Source organism: Sinohyriopsis cumingii, chromosome 4 (genome assembly GCF_028554795.1).
Source record: "Sinohyriopsis cumingii isolate HCF-2022 chromosome 4, ASM2855479v2, whole genome shotgun sequence".
In the NCBI taxonomy this organism is placed as follows: Eukaryota; Metazoa; Mollusca; class Bivalvia; order Unionida; family Unionidae; genus Sinohyriopsis; species Sinohyriopsis cumingii.
In genome coordinates this window covers 58,903,091-58,929,496 of record NC_142964.1, presented here as the reverse complement: position 1 = coordinate 58,929,496, position 26,406 = coordinate 58,903,091, and the positions used below count along the sequence as shown (strand labels likewise).

Below are 26,406 nucleotides of genomic sequence, written 5' to 3'. Positions count from 1 at the left end.
TTGCAGTAGCATACCAATCGAGATACCGATACTTTGGCCCCGCGCGGTCAAGGTCGGCCCTAGGCCCCGCGTACTCCTAACGTTGCCTATGCTAGCAGCTGCCTCGCTTGTTGCTCAGCATTAAGAGGTTCGTGTTAGGACTGGTCGACTTGGTGTCAGGATAATGTCACTGGGTTGGAAATGATACCACAGTAGACATTAAGGTTCCACTGAGAATAATTTACTGATCATTGCTAAAACATTCTATGAAATTTCAGGTATTCATCAAAACAACCACCTCTTATTCCAATTAACTACATAAACACGTTATTAAGTTATATGAACAGATCTCCAAAATATTGCGAAGTCAATTTATTTTCTTAGACATGTTCTCAGAACTAAGACTATATGCTTCGTTGCTATTTTTTCTGTTATGGTGTTTTTATTTATATTATTTTAATGACGTTATAACATCACTCGATCAAAACAAAGAAGAAAACTCAATCAAAACATGCGTGATATGTCAATATTGTTAAACTAAATTAAAGATTTCAAGAATTTCAATTATAATCAGAAACTAATACTACTACCCATTATATTCTTTAGTACTTTGTATGCTTTAAAACCAAGTAAAGGAAAAAGATACAAAGGTTCATGAAAAAATCATATCCTCCCATTGTAATCTTACATACACCATTTACGGACATAAAGCATTTCAAGTCAATTTAAATTGTTAATTAGGTATGTCATGTGCCATCAACTACCAGCCTCTGCAAGAAGTAGACGAATTCACGTACCTGGGCAGCAAGGTCGCCACGGATGGAGATTGCACAAGGGAAGTCACAACAAGAATCAGCAAGGCCAACCAGGCCTTCGCAATGCTGAAGCCCATCTGGAAGACAACAAACCTCAGCACCCACACGAAGATCCGTATCTTCAAGAGCAACGTGCTGAGCGTCCTTTTGTACGAGTCAGAGTGTTGGAAGACCACTGCTACCATACAACGCAAGCTCGAAGTCTTCCAGACCAAGTGCCTGCGACGGATCATGAGGATCTTCTGGCCAAACATGATCTCGAACGAGGAACTCCGGCACAGAGCGGACGCAAGCACTATCGCTGAAACCATTACAACTCGTCCACGTCTGCAGAATGCCCCCTGACTCACTACCAAGGGTGGCACTGAGATGGACTCCACAGGGGAAAAGGAACCGTGGCAGACCCAAAGAGACCTGGCGCCGAACGGTGGACCGAGAACTCAAGACCAGAGACCTCACCCTGCAGACCGCCCCCGTAACAGCAGTCGACAGACCAAAATGGTGCCCCCTTGCTGTCGCCTCAAGCACCAGACGGAGCAGAGAGGATTATTGATTGATTGATTGATTGTGCCATAGTTATTAATAGAGTTGATGCCAATTACATCAACAGTCAACAACACAAAAAGTGGAGGCTACAAGTGTTTGCATTCATCAATTAACAATTATAAACTAGTGTACGTATATAAATATACCTCCAAAGATATATTGAATGTGCATATCTGTCCATCTGTCTATCTATCCATCTACCTACCAAACTATATTCATTGGATGAATTACGATCTTTGTTTTGTTTCTTTCTTTTGTCAGTCATTTCAACACGGAGAACAAAGCTTGACATTTGCAGCAAAACGAAACAACATTGACCTTCACGATTTTGAAAACGACGCAAAAGCAGTAATCTCATCCGGTTTCATTGAGACAGACAGAAACTCACTGACCGTTATGGGGCAAATGTGGCCTTACTTCTTACGGTGTTCCCTCGGGAATGGCAATTGTCTTTTTAATACAGTTTCAATAGCACTTACTGGAAGACATGGCGTTAGAACTTAGATTACGAACAGCAATAGACATGGCAATCAATGCCGACAATGATGACGTGCAGACTTTAGTGAGTTGCTCCTCACACAGTTATCAATAATCTCTCAGATCTCTTGCTTCGTTGAGGGCTGCTACTCTTCCATACTTATAATAATGTCATGATGAGTTGTTATCGACAAGCCAACAACTTCCCTCTATCCATCTATGACTGGCACTGCCGATAGATGTCACCAAGTCTTGAGAAAATCTCTCTGGACTCAGTGTAATGTAAAACACGACGTTACAATACTCGGGAGTAGAAAGGGCCCCATGAGACCAAACACTTGGACTGCCAATCATGTCGAACTGGTACTTCCCATCACAACCAGTACCACCAACAACACAGGCCAGAATATTCGACCGTTTTCCCAGCATCGACTACACCAAAACAAAGACAATAGTAGCACTACTCCAACAGTATCTCAACCGATGAGAGATATTAGTACCGGTAATAACAGCAACACATCCAGTAGCATGATACTTTTTCGATGGACGCTGAAGTATATATTGTGCCTATTGAGAGCACACCTGTAACAGATAGGAAACGAAAAGCTACATTAACGTTGACCGATGAGATTATAAATGAGTTTAACCTAGACATGGTCAAAAATGTAAACTTTCCAGGGCAGATAGAACAAAATCAAGAGCGGCAACATCTTAGATACGTCTGCTGACAATAGTATCAGCGAAACAAACATACAGACTGCTGCCGGAAGTGTATAGTATCTTAGTTCAAATAGATTTGTTTATAATGTTCCATCTGTCAAGTTCTCACATGTGAATTCTATGATGGCTGTGAAGTATGGGGTTTTAAAGAAGGAAATACTACAAAAACGACCTATGTTGTTGAAAGCAGTGGACTCCAGCACATAGAATATCGAAACGAAATGTACTGCATCAGGCGATGTCAGAAAGGGAAAGTCATCTGGGAACCACTTTGTCCACATCCACAGTCAAGACACTAAATGCATCAGCACTGGCCTTCTGTTATTCGACTTCCGAGTATTGAGCTCCTGTCTGGGCTCGATCATCCCACACTAAGTTAATTGATATCCATCTCAACACAACAATGCGCAAAATCTCTAGAACACTACGTCCAACTCCTTTACCATGGCTACCAATACTGAACAATATTCCTCCTCCACATATGCAATGTCAGGAAGCAACCACAAAAATGTTGGCTAAGGGATATACCGTGAGAAACTTCCACTGTACATGGACATCACCTCACATTCAGCAGTCCATTTGACTTCGAGACGCCCAATCTTGTTAGGTGAGTTGCCGGAGGATATGACAGCTATTTCGGCATGGAGTATTGAGTGGTCTTCTACAGATGTGGTAAACCACTCCCTCGTAGCAGAGCCATCTGTCTACCCTCCTGGCGTCAACATTCCAAGTCATCAGTGGTCCACACTGAACCGCTTTTGGGCAGGACAGGGTCGTTGTGCAGTCAGCCTTGTCTGATGGGGCCTGGCCGCTAACTGTTCCTGTTGCTGTGGAGCACTTCAGACCATGTCACACATTGTGAATGGCGTTAGAACTGAGACTACAAACAGCATTAGACATGGCAATCAATGCCGACACTGATGACGTGCAGACTTTAATGAGTTGCTCCTCACACAGTTATCAAGAATCTCTCAGATCTCTTGCTGCGTTGAGGGCTGCTGCTCTTCCATATTTACAATAATGTCATTATCAGTTGTTATCGACAAGCCAACTACTTCAGTAGTAAAGTGGGACAATGTGGGGAAAATGGAAATCTCAGCCAAAAAGGTCGTGGTCCTGTATTGGGACAAGATTTATAGGGAGTTTAGCGTGTAGCGGGTGGCTGATAAGTTCAGCTAGTTCAGCGAGTGGCGGGTAGTGGGTGGCGGGTAAGTTAAGCAAGTGCAGCGAGTGGCGGATAGCGGGTGGCTTGTAAGTTCAACTAGATCAGCTAGTGGCGCATAGTGGGTGGCGGGTAAGTTCAGCTAGTTCAGCGAGTGGCGAGTAGCGGGTTCAGATAGTTCATACACTATACTAATAAAACAACGCTTGACGGGGCGGGTAAACAAACAAACAAACAAATAACGATACTCATATATGGCAAAGAAAAGGCAAATGTTTTCGAGGCATATGAGTGGCCCTGAAAAGGGCTTTTGGTATTTTTGTTAACACCATTCCGTTAACATAGAGGACTTAGCATAGGTCTTTTTCTCTTCCTCAAACTTCCTCTGACTTCTGGACCGTAGATGAGGACTCTCTTCAGACAGCATTTTCTCTCGACATAAATATTTATAATAATGTCTTTATCAGTTGTTATCGACAAGCCAACTACTTCCCTCTATCCATCTATGAATGGCACTACCCATAGATCTCTCCAAGTCTTGAGAAAATTTCTCTGGTCTCAGTGTAATGTAAAACACGAAGTTACAATACTCTGTAATAGAAAGGGCCCCATGAGACCAAACACTCGCACTACCAATTATTTCGAACTGGTACATACCATCACAACCAGTACCACCAACAGCACAGGCCAGAACATTCGACCGTATTCCCAGCAACACTAAACCCAACAAAGACAGTATTAGCACTACTCCAACATTATCTCAACCGATGAGAGATAGTAGTACCGGTAACAACAACAACACATCCAGTAGCATGATACTTTTTCAATGGACGCATAAGCATATATTGTGCCTTATGAAAGCACACCTATATCAGACAGGAAATGAAAAGCTACATTAACGTTGACCGATGAGATTAGAAATGAGTTTAACCTAGACATGGCCGAAAATTTAAACTTCCCAGAGCAGATAGAACAAAATCAAGAGCCGAAATAACTTAGATACGTCGGGTGACAATGGTATCAATGAAACAAACATCCACACTGCTACTGGAACCGTAACTAGACGAGCTGACAACTTGCATGACAGTCACAGCGGTGCAGATACACTTTATGACGGTGAATCTAATAAACTCGTGGACAAAGACGCTATTACGAACATCTTTGACTCCTCTCTTCAGAATGTAAAGATTATGTTCTCCCCACACAAAATACTGTAAAATCCTTACCAGGTGAAACATGGCATTCAGTCGACGAGGTGTATGGTCTCTTAGTTCAAAAAGATTTGTTCATAATGATGTTCCATCTGGCAAGTTCTCACAAAAAATGTGAATTCTATGATGACTGTGAAGTATGGGATTATAAAGAAGGAAATACTATAAAAACGACCTATGTTGTCGAAAGCAGAGGACTCCATCACGTAGAATATCGAAACCAAATGTACTGCATTAAGCTATGTCAGAAAGGGAAAGTCATCTAGGAAGCACTTTGTCCACAGCCAAGACACTCAAGACATCAGCACTGGCCCTCTGTTATTCGACAGCCGAGTATTGAGCTCCTGTCTTGGCTCGATCATCCCACACTAAGTTAATTGATAGCCAGCTCAACACAACAATGCGCATAATCTCTGGAACACTACGTCCTACTCTTTTACCATGGCTGCCAATACTCAGCAATATTCCTTCTCCACATCTGCTTTGCCAGGAAGCAGAAACAAAAATGTTGGCTAAGGTCTATGCCAGTGAGAAACGTCCACTGTACATGGACATCACCTCACATCCAGCAGTCCGCTTGACTTCGAGACGCCCAATCTCGATTGGTCCGTTGCCGGAGGATATGACAGATATTTCGGCATGGAGTATTGAGTGGTCTTCAACAGATGTGGTAAACCACTCCCTCGTAGCTGAGCCATCTGTCTGCCCTCCTTGCTTGAACATTCCACGTCATCTGTGGACCACATTGAACCGCTTTCGGACAAGTCATGGTCGTTGTGCAGTCAACCTTGTCCGATGGGACCAGGCCACTAACTATTCCTGTTGCTGTGGAGCTCTTCAGGCCATGTCGTACATTGTGAACAACTGTCCACTGACAAAGTTCCCCGGTGGATTGCAGGCTCTGCACGTTGCTGGTGATGACGTTGTTAAATGGCTGAGCACGCACTGCACACGATAATAATAATAATAATAATAATAATAATTACAACAGCCAAGTCATGACGATATTGTAGTTCTTAGCTGATATTATACCAAGACAGATTCCATTTGTAAGAAGAGAGTATCATACTTCATTAGGAAAAATGACACAACTTTGAAAACTTTATATGAATACTTAGGTACTAATCCAACCAAAACTCTTACACATGGTAACTCAAACGACAGGCAGGCTTTGTACGAACAAATCCTAAAAGATTTGACAAAATAGCGGTGCAGATGAAAAACTTCAGTCGAAAACCGAGAGCTATCTACCAAGAACTAAACAAACTAACATGTGTACTGATTACACAGTTATCAAAAATGTACTGTGATCAGACAAAGGATAAGAATGTCACGTCATTCAAGGCTAATATGCCGATGAGCTGCTGTAAGTAAAAGGAATAATACATTGCCATCAGTTTGTTCAGATAATAATTCATTATCAAGATAAAGTTCCATCAGTCATCTGTTTTATTTCAGACTATATGGAATACCGCTGGCATCTCCTGAAATATGCGAAGTACGAGCCAGTGGGAATAGACAGAACAGTGAATCTTGCCAATTTATATGTCACAACAATTGTTTACAAGTTCCACAAACTCATCAGGAAAACAAAAATGAAAATCCAATCTTCTTGGGACTTATTCCTCTTCTCAAAAGCGCCTATTAGACAACTTAGAAAGGCTTTCTTGAATGTTCCTACAAAACTGGACTCTGAAGTTGAAGTTGTATAGCCCCGAATTTCAGAAAACATGGAATTTGGCACATACAAGGAGAAATTGCTGACGAATGCCATTGAACAAGTCTTTCCGTAGGCAACGCGCTTTCTGAGTACAAAGCACCTCAAAAATTATATCAATCACTACTTACAAAGCAATGTTGGGGTGAAAAAAAGAAGGTCAATTTTATAGGAACTCCTCTTTTTGGACAAAGTTTCTTGCCTCAAAATTTCATGTCCGATAGCGAACGCCAAACGAAAGCACCTTACATCCAATCAAGCGACGGAAAATATTCTATTAGACACGAAGCAAAGGGAACAGCTAAAACGCCAGGCAACGAAAGCAACCGATGAATGAAAGAGCAAATAAAAGATTTGTATATAATGTATTTATTTTAATTCCGTGACAGTGCATTAAAATCAAGTAGCAGTGCCTTCATGGGCATTATTATGTTCCAGATACTGAGGCTTGGCACGTTTCGTAATAACTATCATGATCTTCACAATTTTGTTTTCTGCGTTGTTATGGAAACATGTCAGGTGTTTAATATATAGAGGATCTCAAATGGGTAATGATTTAATATTGAATTTATGAAACGAGTTGAATAATGTCCAGCCTTTGCGAGTCTTGTCGAGCCAAAGCTGGACATTATTCAACGAGTTTCATAGATTTAATATTAAATCATTACCCATTTGAGATCCATTTTTTTTCACGTAGTTTTTATTTCTGTGTAAATTATTTAGATAGACGAACGAATAATTTCGTTCAATCTGACAGACGTTACACATTTTATTGAATGTGTGTAAAAAATAGTCATAAAACAAAATTGAACTAGTATTAACGTTTAAAAGTAGATTATACTTTTCTTACAATTTATAAACAAACGTCTTTCCGAATAAACAGAACATTTTACACAAACAAAATCATTTTTCAGCAAAATGACAAATGTACGTGATGTCACACTGTTTGACGCAGTACCGGCTAGAATGCAGCAGACTGTCCATGTTTACGTAACCTAGCATGTCACTTTCACAACTAAAGATTACATTGTTGCAATATGAAAGAAGTTTTCCTGGATGCAGAAATTCCCATATTTACTTAATGTATTTAAAACCGGATATTTACAGTATTTGACTCGGAACAGCAGACTACAGAATATGTAAACAACATTCATTTTGAGTCGGAATTGCATCACATATTTGCCGCGTAAATATGCAGTGGTTGGATAATGTTCTGTCAGTTTGGAGACCGGTTTATGTTTACATTCTTCTCTGAACAGAGGTGACTTTATTTACTTCTGTAATTTAACGTTTAAACCATGCTTGTATATAAGGTGGATTTCATGCTTCAGGTTAACGCATCCCCCTCCAACCCCAACGTACACATTCACTATGAACTTGACAATATCCTTAGTTTTACTTGTTGTTGCTGTTGTTCTTATTGTCTTGGTTTTATGCCATTTTTCATTATATATATATGACATAACAAGCCCCTGTGGTCTTAAATTGGCCATATTCAGACAGACGAGACCATTTTTCCCCCAATTCCTTTTGTGAGTCGAATAAAAAAAATGTTGGCCAAAATGTTTATTGACAAATAAACATTCCAGAACGCGGGGTTAAAAACGTTTTCCCACGATCGCAGCCAATCGGTAAAGAGAATACTGCACAATAATTTCAAGAACTTATTTGACCAATCAGGATCACATAAAGTGATATGTTCCCATGTTATAGCCAAAAAAAAAAAAAAAACTGCACACACTATTGGCAAAGTGTACCGACTATGTAATAAAAAACAATATATTTTTGTTGTTACAAAGTTATATATGTAATTGGTTAAACTTCAATTAACATTAACATTTATCGAGACATTTGTCTACAACATGTAGAAAAGATCAGGGAGAAGTACTGGATACATAATTTAAGAGCGGAAATAATTATGAAGTTTTACCGATACTGTACCTTATTCGTGGTCTTGTATCCTATTGGTGATGATGATTATGATGATGATATGTTGATGATTATGACGATTATGATCAGCAAGAGTACGAATTTATGTACATATGCTGGTTTCCATGTTATGCGGGATAATTTTAGATACATTTTATTTGCACCTCTGAATCAATCTCTGCATTATTTGCCCATTTAGATATTTATGGAGCGGTGTAGTTATTTTCCTTCCTTTATCCTGATTTTTTAAAATCTGCTTCTGTTCTGTTCTCATGATTATTTTAGCTGTTTGTGTTCTGTTTTCATGCCCTCAATAGACAGGTCAGTGCGTTCATTTATAGTTGTCTATATGTCTTGATACATGCATGTATGTCTATATAATTATATATTTATTTCATCCAAAAACATTCCTACACAAATGCCTGTCCTTCCGTCCCTAGTTATCTAAGATAACGTATCTAAGATAATAATATTTCTCTCCTGTAATGAAAAAGACTATGTGTGGATGTCTCTCCTGTAATGAAAAAGTCTATGTATGTATGTATGTATGTATGTATGTACTTACGTACGTACGTACGTGTATGTATGTATGTATGTATGTACTAAAAGAAATTTGTTTGTAATACTTCAATAGTCGTTTTGTTCTCTTTTGTTTTGAAGTTTCTTTCTATGTTTGTATCTTTGTGTGTACATCTATGTAAATTTGTTGTAAAACACTTTGAGCTTTTTACCGATAATTCCAGTAAAATATATAAATAAAAAAGTATTTTTATTTTAAATTCTTTATATACGTAACGAGATGGTTTGGGGTGATTCAAGGGCTTGGTGTGGTTTGTAGTGGTTTTTAGAGTGTTTCGGTGGATCGTATCATTATGCCATACATTGCCAGACTTATCGACAATAATGTGTTTTGTGTACGGGAATTAGTGGTACGGGTTCGGCTTATACTTTTTAGTCCACACCCTAGAAATCTTCTTGCTGGTATTAAGAAGCAACGCTATATTTTATAGTAATCTGTCTGTTAAATACAAACAATGAAGTAAATATGGCTGACAAAGGATGTAGTTTCGATACTGATCTTTGATAATCTACTTCCTTTTTCATTCTTACTTATATATAATGGAAAAATACCTACCTAGGGCTTATCACAACATGATAAATAAATTGTACCTCCTGTGTTAATTTCTAAAGATGTTCTTTTAAGCTAATTACGACTTGTTATAACTTTGATGACAATTACGACTTGTTATAACTTTGATGACAATGTGAAGGAAACTGGAGACTTTATCAGGCGAATTACACAGTGGACTATCCACGTATCTATTTATATCTCTTTATTTATGTACTTGTAAATTGAACGCTGTGCATGGCGCGGTATATTACGGACCACAAAATACTATTCAAAGACACATAAACGGAATTGACATAGTTTCTACGAAAATACATTTAAACTCACCGTATTTGACCATTTATTTATTTATATTAGGAATATATTTACAGGTCTACCTTGATATTAGTTTCTTGAATTAACATATAAAAGGATTTCATGATATCAATAAATGCAACAGACGAGTCACATATGAATGCAGACATGTACACTGTGTGCGCTCAGATGTGCACAGTCGCCATTATAAAGACAACTCTTGAAATACCTTAGACCAAATTGTGGTTGCTGGTATGGTCTGATCACAACAACATGCATGGTCTGATTACAAGAGCATGTATGGTGTCTTCACAACAACATTTACTGCTTATGTACCTCAATGTCATCATTACCAAAGCGTGTGTGTGTGTGTGTGAATTTGTGTGCACATTATCTACGTTTGGAGGAAAACCCTGTGTTTACAAACAAACATTAAGAGGACATCTGAAATAAGGAAGAAGTCCTCCATATGTTCCCCACTAATGTATGTAGAATGTGATGCTATATAAAAATATATGAATATAGGGGATTCTTGAGGCTAGGTTGTAATAATTGTTTTGTTATCTAGGCTATTCATAAATCTTGGAACGATATAATAACACATTAAGAAACGTATGAGAAACAACTTTACCTTTGTTGCATGACCTAACGTGAGAACCTCCTACACATGCTGAAACATTGCCGCTGCAATGAAATGTTGTCATATACCAAATAGCAAAGAAAAACAACATATTTCTTAAGTTTCTAATCTTCTCGATAGTTACTTTATAATTTGAGAGAATACATGGCAATTTACTAAAGCCATCTTTACTTTTCTGTGTATACAAGCGACACGGTGAATTCTCAACTTGTCAAATTGTTATGAGGTGCCGTAGCGGGCAAAAGCTGGTCTAATGAGAAAGTCGCAGTTGAAATTTCTGTGTCGTATGGCGAGAAATCCAATATCACGTGTCCAATCAAATTACATGTCCTTAAAGTTCCATTTTCTAGGTCGATATTTTAGATTGTATATTTTGAAGTATAAAGTGGTGGCTTAAAGTTATGTTTCCTATGTCGACATTTTACGTTATATATTCTGAATTACACAGCGGTGGTTGAAATTTCAGTGTTATATGTCGAGAAATCAATCCAACTTCATTGTACTCGTATCATGATAAGAGAAAACGAGCCAGGACGCAACGCAGCCTCCTTGTTTCAAAATAACGCGGTCCGTTCACGGTGGTAACCTCTAGCGAGGAAATTCATAGTAATTCACGACCTGTGAATAGTAACTTTCAAAACTGTAAATGAAATGTATTTGGCGCCTCATAACTGAATACACGAATGATGTATCTTAATACTCCATAATATTCTGAATTGTTAAAGTGAACATTCTGATTGTGTAATATAACTCAGACTTAAGGCATACCATTGTTTTTGACGTTTTGCTAAAGGTTTTTTTCTGAACACAATAAAAATTATCACGCGACAAAATATTAGGTCAAAGTTTTACGCACTGATACATTTCTGTATTTTCAGTACACGCGATGGATGTCCGAAACATATCAAGGGTTGTTTCCACTTTTTTGGAATAAGACGGTTTGCCTTCGTAACGGAACGGCGTATCCAGGTAAGAGCCGCTCTATAAACCACATTCCTGTACGAATACCAGCACGGGGTCTGTGGCTTCATTTGATCAGGCCAATAAGTAAAATAGGTGCTAAATGTATGTGGTCATTATTAAATCACTGACATGAGAGTTGAGCAAAACTTGATCACACATGACTGATATAACGATAAAGCATCGATTTAGAACCTCTGCCAGATAATGATACAATATAACCAGGAAGTTGTGTAGTGGGTGCGATTTATTGATTATTCCTAAGGAGACAAATCAGTGAGTCACAACACACAAGTAATAATGCACCTACACCAAACTATGTTGCACATTTCGTAAAGACTGTTAATCACATGTTATATAGCTTCCATTTGAGGAGGGGTATGCCACAATATTAATTTTATGCATCAAGTTCTTTCTTTTTTCAGCGTCATAGGTTAGTCAAAGATCGGGAACAACTCTTAAAGACTTTATGAGGATGAAACGGTGGATTACTAAACACAATAAAGAACTTCCGTAGTTAAGCCTATCAGCACAAGGCAATGAAGATTGTGATTAAAACGAAGCACAAGTCCACAGCTTGATATTATGTAACGCAACAACTATGTATAGTAAACCTCCAAATATAAAATGTCGTGAATTTAAATCATTAAATATACAGACTATCAAAAATATCATTTTTATGATTATTACTCGTTATTCAATATTTTTAGTACATATTTAAGTTTAAAAATTTCTCTATGATATTTAATTTGTCATGTGCTATATTTATAAAGATATATAATTCTACTTTCTTTTCTCATTCGCGACAATCACTAACTCCTTAAATATTGCCAGACAAGCTTAATCAAGTACATTTTGAATATAGCTTGGCAAGCGTAGATTTTCAGTTTGTGCATCCCATTCTGATGCTTCCAAATTTACATTCATGAAATTTGCTTCACTGTATACCGTGTGAAAATGATGTAGTCAATTGCCAAATGTTGATGCATCTATATATGTTACCAAATATATCTCTGTACCTTTCAAATACCGATGGGTTATATATATATATATATATATATATATATATATATATATATATATATATATATATATATATATATATATATATATATATATATTACTAGCCATTTGAGGGTTTGAGCATCTAACTCCTTACAACCACTTCTAGCCGACAGAGCTGTGGATGCGAAAAGCGGCATCAGTCTAAATTTTTGTGAAATATAACATACAGACCTTTACCAGATCCTCGTATGATAAAAGATCTCATGGAGCCATGTGAGATGTCTGGATAAACCAGGATGGGTCTGTATAAGCCGTTGTAAAACTGAGGCTTACCTATTGTACCAGCACCTCATCCTTCATCGTATTTCCAACTAAGAGGTAGAATGGCTATATATGTCTCCATGGTTAAGTGGTTATTGACTTTCAGTCACGCAACTTTCCTGAAGGAATACAACTGCGTAACAAACGTAAATCTGCACATATGGAGTAAATTTGCATAGTTTGGGTAGGGTGGAGTAGGGTAGGGTATTTTATTCCGATCATTTGCGGCTAGGTCCAAATATGTTCTAATTAATTGCAATCTATGTGTGATCCATACAGTTTTCCTCCTCTTGGTCCTACTGCCTGAAGTGCATGACAAGGCCTATTTTTTTATTGGAATGTGATTACAAAATTATCTTCCAATATAAGTGCTCTAATCAAATGCTAGGGTGTGAAAAATATGTAAGAGTTTAGAGAAGTGTACTTTTCAGGAAACGGTCAAACTGATAAATAGTCAATCATAAGATCACAATTTTAAAAAAATCACAGATATATTACACTTGCACTTCAAATTCAGAAACATAAAAACTTTCCAAACTGAGACTAATAAAAAATAAGTTTCAGAATCATTATATAACTATTCTATAATGAAAATGTTACATCGTATTGAAGATGTAAACCATGAGGCACATGATTTGAGTTGTTCATCTTAGCCATAAATATATACATACACTGACATTGTTTCCTTATCAATAAAAAGTGAACACCATTAAATACGGATCCAGTGACGAATAGCCTCAATGTATCTTTTAAATTGTTATAACTGGCGATTTACCCTCTAGATCGGCATTCGTATCCATTGTGTATGCTACAATTTCTGCATCACTGTCCACCACGTAGGAATTTGAAAGCAGCATTGATGAGAGTAGCTATTTGCCATTTTGCACCGTTCTGTTCTTTGATCAGTTTTATGGACTTGCAGAGAATACTGTAGGCATTCGTTAATCTCCCCTCTTGCGTCAGACAGTGAGCCAGAAGGTTAAGAGCGGTGTCCGTATATATGAGATCCTCATATCCGATGACATGAATCATGTTGTCCAGAGCAGCGTTCTTGTGTGACCTGTTGTTCTGTCGCTGATAACATAGGAATTCAAGGAAATAGAGATAAAATTTCGGGTCAACTCTTACACAATTTCGCAAGTGTTGTTTATGTGGATTGCCTTGATCTGACCCTGTAAAACAGAACAACTCTGGGATTAGTTCTTTAGGAACGCATTTAATCTCTGAAGGGTGATAGATTACTGGCAAGGCGAGGTATTGACTTATTAATTGTGTTGTTGATAGGTTTTCACTTAATATTGCTTGAAGTGTGTGTTGAGATACTTCGCTTTTTTCCGATATTTTGTAGTTGTACATTTTGTGTATTTCAGTGCACACATCCTTTGACATGTCAAGCTTGGCCTGGAGCAAATAAAATGCAGCTAGCCTCAGTTTTCCAGATGCAACATCAGACGACGATCCCCATAGGAGAAGCTCCTGGGCCAAATCTAGACCATGCTGGTCAGGGGTTTCCAAAGAAAGACTTTTAGATGCTAGTTTTGAACCAATAATGGAACAATGCAATTTCCACAATATACTCTTTATTTCCCGTCGTGGTTCATGAGAGGGAAAATACATATCTAATTCATGGGGCTCAACAATCAAATCATTTTCAACATCCAGTGTTACAGCTAATTCTAGATGACTAAACAGACACGCAACCGAGGTCATCAGAATTTGTGAGATATCTTGACTTTGTAATTCAAGTTCCATGACAGGAATCTGACAAGTCCTCATCAGCTTCTGTCCAATGTTGTCACATGATATCATTACCAGAAATCTACCATCCTGTCTCAGCAGATTGCCAAGAACACCGAGCAGCTGACCCTGCACATGGCCATACAGTTTACACTGGAACATATTTTCTTCTGGAATAAAGTAATTGGGACAGATTTTACTTTCAACCCAGTTGTACAACAGTCTCAAACACAGTTCAACACATAGCAGTAGATTATATGGTTGCCACATGGCTATCGGTGTCTTTTCAATTAAGTAAAATATGCATGTTTTGCAATGATAGCTGCTCAATGCATCAGGACCTAAAACTGGTTTTATAAAACATGTTTTTATCATTTTCAATAGGATATAGCACTTATATTGTGTTGAATTAAATCGCCACACGAGAAGCTTCTCCCCATAGGAAATAGATAATCGCCATTCAAGATGTTGTTCTTGGCTAAGTTTGTGACCTACTGGAACCAGAAGTGCGCCCATCTCCTGAATGAGACCAATCGTTTCATGTGATGGCCAGTTGTGTCGTCTGTTCCTTGTTAACCACTCAGAAGCTTGGTTTGGCCAGGCATGGAGTCGCATTCCATACACAGTGTCAACGACGAATTGCCCGCACAAATGTGTTTTAGCAGGACCGTGGTACTCATCAGCATCAGATTTTATAAGATCATTGCAGAATACAGATCGACCATATCTATCTAATTGTACAAGATCATCATGTTGATTATATACAGGCCATGGTTGATGACTATTTACCATCTGTAACTTTACATATCCTGCAGGTGTGTTTTCATCATTTACTATAAGGACTGTTGGAATACCGGGCACCCAGCTCTCAAGATCCTTTATAACTTTTGTCCCGACACAATGAAAATTATCTACGTCTGACTGCAGGCCAAGTGTCGTAGTTGCCTCTGCTTGACTCCCAAAAAAATGATATCGATTTCCAAATTTCACAGAGGACACCTCCTCTGATTGTATCAACATATTTATTCTCTTCCAACGAATATTCTCCTCCAGTCCGACTGTATCCAGAACTCTATTCAGCCTCAAGGACACTTCTTTGTAGTATTCAGGAATGTTCGAAGTCATCTTTTGGGTGCTTTTTGTCAATATCTAAAGTAAAAGTATATACATTAAAAATGAATTGAATATTCTGCCAAACGTGTTTATATGTATTGCTGGCTGAATTAAATTCCATAAATTATTTTGATTAAACTTAAGTTATTTTTAAAAACAAATCTGTTCCTATGGTGCTGAAAAGACTTATATGTACAAAACTGGATACGGACCATCTTAACTTTTGTGTTTATTTAATATTATTGACTAATCATAGCTATTATATTTGTTCTTTTCATGCCAATTATTCCTATCGCACCAAACAAGTTTTATTAATTCTTCCTTTGACACAAACAAAGAAAAAATATAATAAAAGAAAGATTAAAGAAATGTATTATTAATTAAAATATAAATCAAGCACATATATTAGTTCTTGAAGAGATTAAGTTTGAAAACATAGAAAGCTTATTTAGATGTTAAATAAAAGGGTAGTAAAGAAGAACATAAAAACAACACCAGAAACTAAAATCTTAATTAAAACGATACACTGTACCATATCATAAAAACGAAACGTGAGATCCTTATCCGAGACAGCAGAACTTAACTTGTCTTTTTGGCTTACAAATTTTATTTCCGCGAAAACACATTATTCCAGGGAAAACGCATAAAAAAGTACATGCAATTCAAAACTTATATATGTTCTTAAACACTATAAATTTAACGGTAAATATGGTATTTTATGATTCGTTACAAGATTTATCCAGGATAATGTGTTTTGATATGCGAATATTTGGAACATGTTTGACTTACACAATTTTCCCAACACTTAGAAATGGTCTTTATGGTAGGAAGAACCAACACTATATTTTAAAGAAATCTGATAGATGCAAACAAGACAGAAAACATGGCTGAAATAGGATGTAATTTCCACTTCCATATTCATCCTTTTGTATGATGTAAAATAAACATACGTACATATGTTATTCCAAAATAATAAGATCTTACCTCTTTGCTAATTAAAATGTTCTTCTTTAGCTAATGACAACTGGTTATTACATTGTTGCCCTACTGTAGGATAATGCAGAGTTTACCTAGTGAATTACATAGTAGACTCTTTTTTTTCATCTATTTATACTGTATAGCGTAACGTATTGACGTTGTACGTGGCGCAGTAAAATACCGACCACACAACACTAATCAGAGGAAGTGAAACGCAATGGATATAGTTACTAGGAAAGACCTGGCGTTGGAAAAGTTGAGATAGGTGCTTAAACACTGTCGCTGGAAAGCAGTGTTCCTCGTATACGTATTAGTAAACAAAACACATTTCTCAAGTTGTAATATTCACGATATTTACTTTATTAGCGAGACAATACATCCCTATTTACTAAAGCCATCTCCACGTTGATGTGGTACACAAGCGACACGATGAAACCTCAGATTGTGCATGTGCAACAAGTGAATCATTATGACGTGGTAGAATCCAAACGTCAGTGAATATTGAAGTCTTGCACGACTGTTTGACGTTGATGCATTAGTCATATTTTATACAGATACTGAGTAATGCGGACAATCAGTGTCATCGATATGTATTGTTTGAAAAATCAGACTTGTTTTCAGTTTTAGAGGGATTGATAATATATAATGACTTCTGTTTTTTTTAAAATTTGTAAGTCTTATGTTAATGACTCAACGAAACTTTCGTCGAAAACAAGCTAATTTTCTTTCTCTAATACTTATCCAGAGATAAAAATAATGTGTACAAAACCAGCACGCCGAAGACGTTATTACGGGAAGTTACCCCTTTGGCATTCAGGTCGATATTTTAATATTGCAGGTGGTGTTTAAAATGCGTTCCGAAAATATTCATCAATGTTTCAGAAGCCATAATGACCTATACAATTTCGACTGAAGTAATATAGATGTAAATTAAGGTGTGGTGTAACTCAAGAAAACAAGGTGTGGTGTTTAATGCAACGAACCCTTTGTTGCTGAGATACGAAAGAAGTGATGATACATTTTCTTGCAACTAATCATCAAAATTATGTTGCCAAACTTACTCTTTTATCCAAGTTAATTTAATGTTCAATTTTCTGCAATATTTCCCTTATAATTGAACGAATTGTATTTTTGTAATCTTCCGATTCCTCATTGATGTTTTCTGAGACTAGTATATATAATGTCCTTGATTTCATATAAATGTAGTTCATTTTATATTAACACGTTTTCTCTCGCTACATTGACGTATATAGCCTCTATGTCTGACGTAGAATTGGTAGCATACAACAACTATTCATGTGTAACTTGATATTTGCAAAGAGGAATAGTGAAAAAGTGTACATTTAGATTCACGCGTCAAAGCTTCTCGGGTAACGTTTCTGTCAAGCTGATGCTAATGATCGATGTAATGGAGGGGGTACACATTTAAGTGGATGGAGAGAGGTTGGTACAAGGTTTAAAATCTATTTTCATATTCACCTGATGATCTCTGTACTATATCAGAACGGAGAAAATATATTACCACGTTTTGTGCGATTCCACACGTAGAAGAAGGCATGATGGATGGTCGCAGTGGCAAAATGGAGTCCTTATGGTTTCCTTAACGGAGGTTTTTAAAGTATACGATAAGCTTCTTTGGGAAATAATCAATAATAACGATAAACATCATAATACTTATTCCTTACTTTCAGAAATAATTTGATTCACGGACAGATTAGGATGTGAAAAAAAAATATCACATTTTCTCAAAACCTTACGATATTTTTATCCTATTGAACAAGCGGGTTTTCTTCTCTGTGTAAGGGTAATAACTTGTACATGGAAAGTATGTATACTGCCCTCTTGCGAATGAAGAGTACCAACCAGTGGGAATAGACAGAACAGTGAATCTTGTCTATTTCTAAGTCACAACCATTATTTTTCAGTTCCACAGACTCATCCGAAAAGAAAAAAATAAAATCCAATCTTCTTGGGACTTAATCTACAATTTTGAAAGGCTTTCGTGAATGTTGCTACAGAACTGGACTCTGAAGTTGAAGTTGTATAGCCCCGAATTTCAGAAAACGTGGAATTTGGCACAGACAAGGAGAAATTGCTGACGAATGCCATTGAACACGTCTTTCCATAGGCAACGCGCTTTCTGAGTACAAAGCACCTCAAAATTAGTATCAATCACTACTTACAAAACAATTTTGGAGTGGGAAAAAAGAACGTCAATTTTATAGGAACTCTCATTTTTGGAGCTGGCGGTATTATTGATGCAGAAACGACGATTGATTTTGAAAGTCGTGCAGAAAATTTGGATAACAGTGTAAGGGAAAAATATCCTGTCTTTGCCAAATATTTTCAGACCAACCTTAAACAGTGACTCAGAATGTACGTCTTTGAATTAAATAGAAGAAATCGCTCCAACAAACTCTGGACCAATAATAATGCAGAGTCAGCGTAACTACACTTTGTTAGGAACTATCGTAGCGCTCTACACGAAGGTTGAAATTATCGCCTTGCAACACATAAACAGCATTATTTATTTCATGATGCAGTGTGAATGTGCAAATCGAAGGAAGACAAAACAAAGCGTTTTCAAAATTTCATGTCCGGTAGCAAACGCCAAGAAAAAGCACCTTACATCTAATCAAGCGACGGAAAATACTATATTAGACACGAAGCAAAGGGAACAGCTAAAACGCCAGGCAACGAAAGCGACCGATGAATGAAACAGCAAAAATAAAAGATTTGTTTATAATGTATTTTTTTAATTCTGTGACTGTGCATTAAAAGCAAGTAGCAATACCTTCATGGGCATTATTAAATTCCAGATACTGAGGCTTGGCACGGTTCGTAATATCTACCATGATTTTCACAATTTTGTTTTCTACGTTGTTATGGAAACATGTCAGGTGTTTAATATATAGAGGATCTCAAATGGGTAATGATTTAATATTGAATTTATGAAACGAGTTGAATAATGTCCAGCCTTTGCGAGTCTTGTCGAGCCAAAGCTGGACATTATTCAACGAGTTTCATAGATTTAATATTAAATCATTACCCATTTGAGATCCATTTTTTTCACGTAGTTTTTATTTCTGTGTAAATTATTTAGATAGAAAGACGAACGAATAATTTCGTTCAATCTGACAGACGTTACACATTTTATTTAATGTGTGTAAAAAATAGTCATAAAACAAAATTGAACTAGTATTAACGTTTAAAAGTAGATTATACTTTTCTTACCAATCTATGAGTCAATGAACAAGCGTCTTTCCGAGTAAATAGAACATTTTATACAAACAAAATCATTTTTAAACAAAATGACCAATCTACGTGATGTCACACTGCCTGGCGCAGTACCGGCTAGAATGCAGTAGATGGTACATGTTTACGTAACCGAACATGTCACTTTCACAACTAAAGATTACATTGTTGCAATATTCATTTGAAAGAAGGTTTCCTGGATGCAGAAATTCCCATGTTCACTGTAAGTATTTGCGACAAGATATTTACAGTATTTGACTCGGAACAGCAGACTACAGAATATGTATAAAAAAATCATTTTGAGTCGGAATTGCATCACATATTTGCAGCGTAAATGTGCAGGTGTTTGATAAATGTCTGTCAGTTTGGAGACCGGTTCGTTTTCACGTTCTTCTGTGAACAGAGGTGAATTTATTCACTTCCGTAATAACATCTAAACCACGCTTAAACATAAGGTGGATTTCATGCTTCAGGTTAACAGCCCCCCTTCAACCCCAACGTACACATTCACTATGAACTGAGCAATAACCTTTGTTTTATTTATTGTTGTTGTTGCTCTTATTGTCTTGGTTTTGTGCCATTTTTTCATGTTAAGATATGTTATATATGACATATCAAGCCCCTGTGGTCTTTAATTGGCCATATTCAGACAGACGAGACCATTTCCCCCCCAATTCCTCTTGTGAATCGAATAAAAAAAGATATTGTCCAAAATGTTCATTAACAACTAAACATTCCAGAAGGCGGGGTTTAAAATGTTTTCCCACGACCGCAGCCAAACAGCAAAGAGAATACTGCACAATAATTTCATCGGCTTATTTGGACCAATCAGAATCACATAAAGTGATACGTTCCCATGTTATAATATCAAAAATTTGAAATTGCACATACTATAGGCAAAGTGTACCGACTATGTGATACAAAACAACATATTTCTGTTGATACAAAGTTATATATATATAATTCATTAAACTTCAATTAACAATAATAATCATCGTGACATTTGTCTACAACACGTAGAAAGGATGAGAGATACGTAATGGATACATAATTTAAGAGCGGAAATAATTATGAAGATTTTCCGATATTGTACCTCATTTCTTTGTCTTGTATCATATTGGTGATGATGATCATGATGATGATATGTTGATGATTATGACGATTATGATCAGCAAGAGTACGAATTTATGTACATAAACTTTTTTCACTACATGTTATGCGGGATCATTTTAGATAGATTTTATTTGCACCTAAGAAACAATCTATGCATTATTTTCCCATTCAGGTGGCAGTGTACAGTTTCGTAAATTGGCCCCTGGCAAATTTCTTTACATAAAGCTATGGTGTGACTTTTTCAGTCATTATTGTTTACTATTAAAGATTGGATATATTTTCGAGGTAGGTGTTTCGGGATTGTGTTGTTAATGAATTTGATGTCAGGCATGTACACCTTCCATAGCCGCTGTGCGGTATGTTGATAGTGAAATACCAATAGTCGGCTAGGAAGAAGAGCTAGCCTTCCATAGCAGTAGACAAATGGGTTTGGGGGAAGTAGAATATCACAAACACGGTTTGGATGCCAACTATTTTCAATGGCATCAGCCTGTTTAGTACATACTGCTTTGCAGAATCGTCATCTAGGAAAAGGGCTTGTGTTTGCACTGTGAGCATCAGATGGTGTCAAAAATGATCTTCGGACATGAAAAATGTAGGTAGAAATTTGTGGTGGGGTGTATAACCTTCTTCTGCTATGAACTGCCATTGATTTCTCTGGTCAAGTGGATAATATTTGTATGCTTTGTCTTAATATAGGTATCTAAAACTATGGATCTTTTTGACCTCACTTGTGTATTTGATTTTTTATGATTTTTTATATTAGGTCACAGATTGCGGCATTAAATTTGTGCATAAAAACTGGCCCCTGACTCCATAAGAATTTTTTAAAAATTTTTGATGGACCAATCAGCCAAATCTATTATACTTTTCTGGTTTTTTTGTGTGTGTATATTTAAATAATTTTTATGCATTAGCTTCATTAGATTTACTTCCTTTTTCCATATATCATTAGTGTTGTATGTAATGCTCTTTGGAGAGGGAGGTAACTGTGTTTTGTATCTCAATGTGAGAACTATTTACATCATGACAAAGTAGCATATTTCTAGCTTAACTTATTAAATATGGGAACAAAATGGTGACCCTAATGTACTGTCTTGCTCTTTCTGTAGTTGTCAAAGATTGTACCCCTAATTTTATGAATATTATTCACATTTCAATGCAGACACTTAGAAACAATTGCACAGAATGTCAACATGCATTCTTAAAAGTAATTTAACTCCACAGGAGCAGATAGACTTCAGAGGAATGATACATAAACATACTGTTGTGAATGTTGAATTTCACTAGTGGAACGGTCTTAGAAATAATGATGCATATTGCATATTGCTTGCTATATTTGATGTCAGGCATGCATATCTTCCATAGCCACTCTGCGGTATGTTGATAGTGAAATATCAATAGTCGGCTAGGAAGAAGAGCTAGCCTCCCATAGCAGTAAACACATGGGTTTGGAGGAAGTAGAATATCTCAAAAACGGCTTGGATGCCAACTATTTTCAATGGCATCAGCCTGTTTAGTACATACTGCTTTGCAGAATCGTCATCTAGGAAAAGGGCTAGTATTTGCAATGTGAGCATCGCATGGTGTCAAAAATGACCTCCGGACATTAAAATTGTAGGTAGAAATTTAGGGTTGGGTGCATAAACGTCTTCTGCTCTGGTCAAGTGGATAATATTTTTATGTTTTGTCTTAATATAGGTATCTAAAACTATGGACCTTTTTGACCTCACTTGTGTATTTGATTTTTTATGATTTTTTATACTAGGTCACTGATTGCGGCATTAAATTTGTACATAAAAACTGACCCATGCCCCCTTAAATATTTATGGAGCGGTGTAGTTATGTTCTGTTCTCATGCCTTTAATAGATAGGTATGTGCGTTCATTTATATTTGTCTACATGTATGTTTGTCTATATATTTATATATCCATTTCATTCAAAACCATTCCTACACAAACGCCTCCGTCCTTCTGTCCCTCGTTCTCTAAGATGACTTATCTAAGATAATAATATTTCTCTCCTGTAATGAAAAAGTCTATGTATGTATGTCTCTCTTGTAATGAAAATGTCTATGTATGTATGTATGTATGTATGTATGTGTGCGTGTGTGTATGTATGTATGTACTTACGTACGTAGGAACGTACGTACGTACGTGTGTGTATGTATGTATTTATGTACGTATGTATGTATGTATGTGTGCGTGTGTGTATGTATGTATGTACTTACGTGCGTAGGAACGTACGTACGTACGTGTATGTATGTATGTATGTACTAAAAGAATTTTTTTAAAAATAGTTCAATAGTCGTTTTGTTCTCTTTTGTTTTGAAGTTTCTTTCTATGTTTGTATCTTTGTGTGTACATCTATGTAAATTTGTTGTAAAGCACTTTGAGCTTTTTACTGATAATTCCAGTAAATTATATAAATAAAAAGTATTTTTATTTTAAATTCTTTATATACGTAACGAGATGGTTTGGGGTGATTCAAGGGTTCGGGTGGCTTGGAGTGGTTTGGGGTGTTTCGGTGGATCGTATCATTATACCATAAATTTCCAGATTTATCTACGATAACGTGTTTTGGGTGCGGGAATTAGTGGTACGGGATCGGCGTATATTTGTTAGTCCACACTCATGAACTGTTCTTTGAGGTATTAACAAGTAACTCTATATTTTATAGTAATCTGTCTGTAAGATACAAACAATGAAGAAAAAATGGCTGACATAGGATGTAGTTTCGATACGGATCTTTTATAATCTTATTCCATACTCATTCTTAATTGTATATATTGCAAAAATACGTACGTACCGCTTATTCCAATATAATAAATAAGTCTTACCTCCTGTGTTAACTTCTAAAGATATTCTTTTAAACTAATTACGAATTTGTATTACTTTGCTGACCTTGTGTAGAAAGCTGGAGAGTTTATCAGGTGAATTACATAGTGGACTTTCCACGGATCTATTTATATCTCTTTATTTATGTACATTGTGCATGGTGCGGTATATTACAGACCACAAAGTACTATTCAAAGACACGGAAACGGAATTGACATAGTTTCTACGAAAATACATTTTAAACTCACCGTATTTGGCCAATTATGTACTTATATTAGAAATATAATTAAGGGTCTACCTTGGCATTATTTTGTTAAGAAACATATAAAAGGATTTCATGATATCAATAAACGCAACAGTAATTCTTGAAATACCCTAAGACCAAACTGTGGGTGCTGGTATGGTCTGATTACGACAACATGTATGGTCTGATTACGACAACATGTATGGTCTGTTGACAACAACGTTTACTGCTTATGTACCTCATTGTCATCATTACCAAAGCGCGCGCTCTCTGTTCTGTGTGTGTGTGTGTGTGTGTGTGTGTACAATTGCTCTACGTTAGGAGGAAAACCCCGTGTGTACAAACAAACATTGAGAGGACATTTGATATAAGAAAGATTTCTTCCATATGTTTCCCACTAATGTGTGTAGAATGTGATGCTATATAAAAATATATGAATACAGGGGATTCTTGAGGCTAGGTTGTAATAATTCTTTTGTTATCTAGGCTATTCAAAAATCTTGGAACGATATAATAATAGATAAAGAAACGTATGAGAAACAACTTTACCTTTGTTGCAAGACATAACGTCACATAACCTGTAACAGATGCTGAAACGTTGCCGCTGGAACGAAATGCAGTCCATATACAAAATAGCAAAGAAAAACAACAGATTTCTCAAGTTACTAATCTTCTCGATAGTTACTTTATAAATGAGAGAATACACGGCTATTTACTAAAGCCATCTTTACTTTTGTGTGTATACAAGCGACACTGTGAATTCTGAGCGTGTTAAATTGTTATGAGATGACGTAGCGGGCAAAAGCTGGTCTGATGAGAAAGTTGCATTGAAATTTCTGTGTGATATGTCGATAAATCCATTATCACTTGTTGAATCAAACTGCATGTCCTTAAAGTTCCATTTTTTAGGTCAAGATTTTAGATTATATATCTCGAATTATATAATGGTTGTTTAGTGTTATATTTTCTATGTCAACATTTTACATTTTATATTATGAATTACACAGCCGTGGTTGAACTTTCAGTGTCATATGTCGAGAAATCCAACTTCACTGTTCTCGTATCCTGATAAGAGAAACGAGCCGCAACGATAAGCAGCCTCCTTGTTTAAAAATAACGCGGTCCGTTCATGGGAACGACCTCTAGCGAAGACATTCATAGTAATGCTCGACCTGTGAATAGTAACTTTCAAACTGTAAATGAAATGTATTTGGCGCCTCATAACACTGGTCAACAGTGAAATCATTACTGACTTGAAAAGGCCCTAATCTGTAGTATTTTGGTGTGCCGAACACGAATATAACCGTGAAAAATTTGTATTGGCTCTCGTTTTGAAGATATTCATATACCTCATTTTCTATGTTTCACTGTGTAAATTTCTCCAGTAGGACTGCAGCAACATCCGGAATAATGATGTAACATTGCATAATACCATCATGCTCACATCATCCACAGTTGATTGCATCATTTTCTGATGCAATGCAATACTAATGCCATGCGGCTGCTGAAGTAAGTTGACGTCAGCAGTGTACTATACATGTGTAGGCCTATTATACTAATGCCAGGCGGCTGCTGAAGCTGACGTAAGCAGTGTACTATATAAAGCCCAATCAGATAGGTTCAGCATTTAAAATATTTTAGACGTTGTGCGAGACAGTTCAAGCTACTGTTACATAAAACTTATTATTTTATCCATTTACGTACAATAAAGAACAGTAATGCCTCGAAAGTGTGTTAATACCGCGGACAATTTTTGCTATATTTGTGGGGAAGTGACATTTGCCAACCAGAAGAAAAGTATCAATTCTCAAGTGAAGAAGGCATATCATCTTTACTTCGGATGCAAGGTTGGTGACCTAGACAAGCCTTGGGCTCCGCATATATGCTGTGCTACATGTACAACACAGCTTTCACAGTGGTTGAATTGCAAAAGGTCATCAATGCCGTTTGCAGTCCCAATGGTGTGGAGAGAGCCAAGCAACCACCTAAATGACTGTTACTTCTGCTTGGTTCCTCCTCTTTCCGGCGGAATAACGAAGCGAAAGAAGTCGAGAATAGTCTACCCAAACATTCCGTCTGCATTGAGACCAGTTCCACATGGTGAGGGACTTCCTATTCCAGAACCTCCAGCAGAATATTCTCTTGATTCATCTGACGAAGACAAAGGTGAGTCGACCTGTTCTTCTCCTGGTCCATCAGCATGCAGTGATCCAGATTTTCACTG

At 36.8% G+C, this 26,406-nt stretch overlaps 1 protein-coding gene across 1 annotated transcript; it reads right to left on the bottom strand.

The window, feature by feature from the left end:
* Positions 1-12,711: 12,711 nt before the first annotated feature.
* Positions 12,712-24,027, bottom strand: LOC149801234 (uncharacterized). The gene is made up of 2 exons (XM_089955306.1): positions 23,941-24,027; positions 12,712-15,791 (listed from the first exon to the last, which is right to left on the bottom strand). Exon 2 carries the CDS (start codon positions 15,765-15,767, stop codon positions 13,728-13,730), a length of 2,040 nt encoding a protein of 679 aa, XP_089811432.1. The 5' UTR covers positions 15,768-15,791; positions 23,941-24,027; the 3' UTR covers positions 12,712-13,727.
* Positions 24,028-26,406: the final 2,379 nt, after the last annotated feature.